Here is a 6,432-nt window from a genome sequence, read left to right as displayed (position 1 = left end):
TTGCCTGGCTTTTTAGATTTTGTAGCTTCGGCCTTAAGAGCACATTTTCAGCATTTTCGAAGAGATGTCTCAAGATAAGAAAGTTGTTGCTGAAACGAAGCTGAGCCTTTCTGAGGAGAAGAATCTTGGTTTTCTTGAATCAATAGCGAAAACAAATACAGAGAAGATTACTAGAGAGATTTTAGAAGGCTTATCTGAAGACACTGGTGATAGTGACATTTATGATGTGGAAAGTGGTGGCAAAGGCTCCGAAGATCGACCCTGGCGACCAAGCCATTCAGTTTTCGGAAAATCAAGTATTAAACAGAGTCATCTTGATAATATGAGAGGAAGATATTTTCGAGATATGTATGTTGTGAGGGCAGATGATGGAGACAGGACTGTTCCTACTCCCGAAGAGAATGAAGTTGTGATCTTCCGAAGCTTTTTTAAAGTTGGGCTTCGGTTCCCCTTAAGCAGATTTGTGGTTGAAGTTTTAAAGATATATCAGGTCTACCTTCATCAAATTACTCCCGAAGCAATTATAAGAATGGGAATCTTCGTCTGGGCCGTGAGGAGCCAGGGCTTGGAGCCAAATGCAAAAAGTTTCTGTAGTATGCACAAACTGCTATATGAGACGAAGCCCTAGGATAAAGAGCAGTATCATAACAATTTTGGCTGCTATAGCTTCGTTGCCCGTTCTGGCTCAAGCTCCCCAGTGTCGACTTTTCGGAAGAGATGGCCCGGAGACTGGATGAAAGAATGGTTCTATGTGAAAAATGATTTAAAGGCACGAGAAGACATTAAAGAAATAATCATGCGCCCTATCTGGCAGCGCTTCGGCCTTCGGAAGCCGAAGGTAGAGATTGATGAGGCAGCCAAAGGATGCCGAAGAGCCTTCGACACAGTTTGCTCTTTTATCGGGACAAGGGATCTAATCTAGGAGCATATAGCTTTTAGAGTATGGCCACTTGTAGAAAAGTGGGAAATGCCGAAGGAGACTGTCACTAGGACTGGCGAAGGAGAGCTAGTTCGGTTAAAGTACACCTTCAGATATGAAGGTAAGTTTGTTGAGCCGGATGATGACTGGTTAAAATGTATCGAAGCTACAAGTGATGAATTGGTTGGGTCGTACTCCAGAGCAGAAGATAACGCATTATCTGCGGCCTTCGGGAACCAGAAAAAGAAGAGATTAAACAGAGTTTTTGACGCTATTGGGTTCATGTACCCTGACTACCGTTACCCGTCCCGGGGGGCAGAAAAGAAAAAGTGGAACTTCCGAGAAGGATGATGCTTCAGCTGCTCCAAGCGAGCCCGCGCCGAAGAGGAAAAAGGTGAAGGTCCTTACTCACCGAGCGCGCTACATTGAACCGGCCACAATGCCCGAATTTGGTGGTGAAACCTCTTCGGCGACTGAAGCCAAAGAACCTGCGCTTACGCAGAAGACTGAAGAGCCGACTGCAATGCCGAAGGCATCATTGGCCAAATTAGATGAGCTGAAGGCCGATAATATTGAATACATAGAGGTCGAGAAAATAAAGACATTAGAAGTTATAAGCCCTTCGGCAGGTAACAATGCCGAAGGCGCAAAAGGATGTTACAACGACTCCTAAGAGGAAGAGGATGGTCATCGTACTAGATGTGTTGGAAACGATAAAAACTTCAAGCTCTACTCCGAAAAAGACTATCGAAGCTTCAAAAACACAAATTGAGGCAAAACTATCCAAAGCCGAAGCTGCCAAGAGCCAGGCCGAGACCGAAGCTGGGCCTTCAGAGCCCGCCAAGGAGAAATCCTTGGAAATCGGAGAAGAAGAAATGGAAAAATAAGCTGCAGAACAAATTATGTCTAAAAAACTATCGTTCCTATTCCCGAAGCATCTTCCAAATCTCTTGATTATATTGTACGACATGCTTCGGGAAAAAGGTTATCTGCAGAAGAAAAGCGAGAAGCTCAATATTATGCCCAGAGACTGAAATATCCAAAAGGGGCGTTGATATTCAACGGCAGTGGAGAAGAAGACTTCTTGTATTGTCTCCCAGACAGCAAGGAGATTTCTGTCTGCCGGGAAATGAGCAGAAGCTTCGGGTTCCCAGCACTAGAAGACGGGCTTTCGGTGCTATCAAAAGATGAATTGGCCGACAGCTTAGCATATAATAGTTTAAAGGTACGAGAATGAACTTTTTGTACTCTAAAAACAAAAGATTTTTTATTTGCTTATACTTAATACCGCACTCCTTTCATAGGGCCTAATTCTTAGCAACGCCCTCAGGGCGCAAAAAAGTGCCGAAGATGAAGGATGCACTATAGCTTTGAACAACCTTCATTCCGAGGTAATTGAACTAAGGAACAAAGGTCTTGAAAAAGATAAGATATTGAACTCATTGGTGAACAAGATAAAAGAAGACGAAGCTACTTCAAAAGCCCAAGCCGAAGCCCAGAAATGCGAAATTGAAGATCTTCGGAAACAGCTGGCAGAAGCAAAATTAAAATGTGCAATTGCCGAAGCTGACCGAGACGCCAGTGATTACTGGAAAAATTATTGGGAGAAAACAGCTGTAGAACTTCGGTCTTCAAAAGAAAGATGTTATGAAAAATCCATAGAATGTGTGGGAAAAATAAAGACTAGCTTCGCCAACGTTGGCGCATACTCCAGCGAGGACAACTTCGTAAGAGGCTGTAACACCCCAGGTGTTTATATTCCGCTCAACAACGAGTATGGATTTAAGCACGTAATATCAGTGGATAAAACATATGCTAAATTTTAAACATCTTCGCGTATCGCGATTTTAATATCGCATCTGTTCCATTTATCGCGAGTCCGATATTGTTTTTATTTATCCGGGCTCTTCCTAAATTTTCGTGATGTTCGGAATATCGTTGTTCCGAAAATCGGTGCGTCCGGTGAGTATTTAAAATTCATCGCTCGCGCAAATACGAATTTGGAAGCTCGACCCACTAGGTGATTTTTATCCCGGGCAAACTAATTTAATGGCGTCTTAAGTATCGTATTCTGATTGTGTTTTGATCTGTTCTATTTATATCACACCCAAACTCTAATTCTAATACCAGTATTCTTTGAGAAAGAAGAAAAGACCAAATAGAAAATATCTGAAATCCTTCCACCGTTTAGCATTTTTTGACCACCGCATGGAACTCTTCCACGCGTCTCTCTCTCCTCCTTATATTGACCACGTCATCTGCGGGACTCCATTATCTGGTGCCGTGTGGACGAAACAGCGGTTCGGCCACTCCCGTCCGTCAAAATCAAGTGGCGCTACTAGCTTGTCGTCGTCGTCGCTGGCCATATCCATTCTCTTCTCGACGGACTCCATTATCCGGCCACCTCTCCGCATCGCACATATTTTCTATCCCCTGCAGTTCTGCGCTCAGAGCTTGCAGACGCCCGGCCGCCGCTCCAAGTCGTCGTTCCAGCCAACCTCGCCGGAGCTCCTCCCTCTGCTATTCTCATGTGCCCAGGAAGAAAAATCTCGCGGCTCTATCCTTCCAGCCGTCTTCTTCCCTTATCCCCGCCGCCGCTCTGCTCAAGATTTTTCTCACCGCCGTTGCCTCGTTCCCATCCGCTCGGCCACCCTGAATAAAAATCCCATCGCGGTGTCTATCTTCTGCTCTTAGTCGAGTGCCTCTGCCCTGCTCCCTACCGAGCCCCCATGGCGCGGTCGCCTCTCCCTGGTGCCTCGCCCAGCCTCTGCTCCTCTTCTCCCCGGCGCCTGGTCGGATGTGGATCCTCTGCTCGAAGCTCCCAGCGCCGGATTCCCTGCAAGCTTCGGCTTCCTGCGCGCCCAGCCTCTCCACTTCTCCAGCGCCCAGCCCCAACTCCCAGCCGAGCTCGGCCGCCCGGCCCCCAACGCCGCTCTCTTCCCCAGCGCCCCTCCCCTCTGTTCGCTTGTCGCCATGTCCGCCGTAGCTCAGCTCGACCGCTCGGCTTCCCCTAGCCTCTTCCCCTGCGAGCTCGACTCCTGCTCGCCCATGGAGTTCGCCCAGCTCCCTGCTCCGGTGACTAGCGCTCGGCGTCCTGCTCTCTATGCCCTGCTCGTCCCTGCGCACGCGCCGCGGTTTCCTCCGAGCTCCCTCGCCGTGGATTCTTTCTGCGCGTCCTCTCCGGCGCTGCGGTGCCCCAGCTTGGCCTCTGCCCATTCCTCAGCCGCACCCTGCTCCAGTCGCTCACCCATCGGACGCTACACGCTCGCCTCTGCTCGTTCCGTGGGTGCGCACTGCCTTCTCTGTCCATGGTGCGCCCTCACCTCTACTTCTCTGCTGGCCGGCGTTTTTCCAGCCGTGGATCTCCTTGTGTGCCGCGTCCGGCTCCCTGACGTGCCGCGGTGCCCGTCGCCCTGCGCGCGCTCTGTTTCCTCGCGCGGCTTCGTGCTCGCCTGGCCGTTGTCTTGGATGCGCAGGAGTAGTGTAGGTGCTTGCAGTCGGTGGATCCTCGATATCGAGCTGGGATTAGAGAAGACAGTACTGTTCCGTGCGTCGCTTATCCGATGCTCGACGGAATGTCCAACTGGGAGGTGATAGCTTCGTGTGTCGGCGAGCCGTCGTTTTCCTCGTTCAGTGTTTGCGCGGGCTTGCCTGAACCGTGCTGCTATCTCCCGACCGTTGGCCCTTGCCCACTGCACGGGCTTGTCGTGCTAGTCAACCCCGCCTCGATCCTCGTCGTCGATACTGCGCTTGCTGGTGGCCAAAGCTCGCGCTAACCTGCTCGATCACACCTCGTCAGCTCGCTTCATACTCAATCTCGTCGTCGCGTCGTGTGTGCATCACTCGCCAGCCATATGTGATCAAAGACGTCAACTGGGAACCATCCTCGTGCTTGCAACTATCGCGTCGAATTAGTCAGGGTAAGTTGATTCGTATTCCCGTTAACTAGGTCTATAAATAGATTAAATAGAATTGTTGGTCACAGTAAATATTATGAATTTAGCATGCGTATATTGTGATGATCGATTTAGATAGCTCGCTAAATCAAGTAATTAAGTTACACAGTTTAGAGAGTTAATAAAAAGCTAGGAATAAAAATAGATTTTCTAGTGTTATTAGGTCAATTTGGCTAATGAATGTAGTCGATGCTCTGCTATGATATCCATGGTGCTTAATGCTTGATTTTAAGTGTTTCATCCTTTTTAGTATAGAGTATCTATCTTATACTCGTTCTACTTGTGCTCATACATGTGCATCGTGCATCTCATGAGGTACGATAAATAACCATGTGATGCGGAAGACGAGCCAAGTCGACCCCAAGCACGGGCTAAATCCGCAGGATGAAGCTGATGGACCAACCTGAAGATGGTTAAATTAAGCAAGTGCTCGGTCGAGGGATACTCGTCAAGCGGACATCGTCTAACAAACACTAACGTAGTGTTATTCCAGGCAAGCCCCGGTGCATTTGCCCCTTCCTTGTGTTTTAAGTGCTTTTTCACCTTATCTGATGCATTAGGTGATAGGAGTTGTGTGATAAACAATTGATGCATTACCATTCCTTGGAAACTCCTTAATCCTAGTTTTATAAAAAGAACTCATAATGCTTAGCCCTGCTTAGAAACTGAAAAATCATTTGTTTTCAAAAAGAATGATTGTGGAACATTGGTTACGGGCTTTCGTTTCAAAAATCAAAGCAAACTTATGGTGATGATTCCACTTCGGCCGGAGTGGGTTCATCATTTGGAAAAGAGTACCCCTGCTGGGTACCAAAAATGGGAAAATGGTTAGAATACATCTAGACCAGACGTTGAGCGGACATGGTCGCCCGTCTGTGTCGATTAAGGACCGTTCGATGTAGGCCTGATGAGGTGAGACTTTGCAACTAACCACATGCTCCGGTAAGCCTGAACCTGGCTATTCCATACGTGAAAAGACAACCGCGCACTGGGCGTGGGAGATGGTGGGAGTAGCGTGTACCCTCCTGGCTAGAGGCTGGATGGAGGAGTACTGTGCTCCCGGGTAGCGCGGACCGGTTCACGTTGTGGAGGATCTATGGGAACGGTTGACATATGCAAGGGTTAAGTGCTACATATGTCGTGTGGTTAGGGATCCCCAGCTGGGTATAATCGGTTCGAATCGTCGTTGCTCCTCGGTTATGGAGACTCGACTCACTGACCACTCATCGTAGTTGACAAGTGAAACATGATTGTAGTTGGTTAAAAGAAAGCTAGATCAGGACAAGTGAATGCTATAGATTAGGCAAATCTAGATACAGGAAAAGTACTTAACTTGCGAAGTAAAATTTTGGCATAAGGATTCACTACTAGTAAGCTCTTCTGCAAAATGAGTCCTTGATTATTGCTTAGCCTTACCTTGACTCCCTCTAGCCAGCATACCCTTGAGAGTCTTTTCTTTAGTCGGGTAAGTCTTGCTGAGTAATTGCGTACTCAGGGTTTTATTCCCTGTTGTTTTTCAGGTCATAGTTTTGTGCTGCTGATGGTGGTGTTAAGTGC

The 6,432-nt window shown here is 47.8% G+C and overlaps 1 protein-coding gene across 1 annotated transcript; it reads left to right on the top strand.

The window, feature by feature from the left end:
- The first annotated feature begins 2,835 nt into the window (after positions 1-2,835).
- LOC100275852 (uncharacterized) lies at positions 2,836-5,021 on the top strand. The gene has a single exon (XM_008662483.3). The coding sequence runs from the start codon at positions 3,893-3,895 to the stop codon at positions 4,511-4,513; it is 621 nt and encodes a 206-aa protein (XP_008660705.2). The 5' UTR covers positions 2,836-3,892; the 3' UTR covers positions 4,514-5,021.
- Positions 5,022-6,432: the final 1,411 nt, after the last annotated feature.

This window comes from Zea mays, chromosome 9, assembly GCF_902167145.1.
Source record: "Zea mays cultivar B73 chromosome 9, Zm-B73-REFERENCE-NAM-5.0, whole genome shotgun sequence".
Lineage (NCBI taxonomy): Eukaryota > Viridiplantae > Streptophyta > Magnoliopsida > Poales > Poaceae > Zea > Zea mays.
This window is presented reverse-complemented; position numbering and strand designations above follow the sequence as displayed.

What these genes read in the sequence shown, in the direction of transcription:
- LOC100275852 (XM_008662483.3), top strand. Translation starts at nt 3,893, where the DNA reads ATGTCCGCCGTAGCTCAGCTCGACCGCTCGGCTTCCCCTAGCCTCTTC.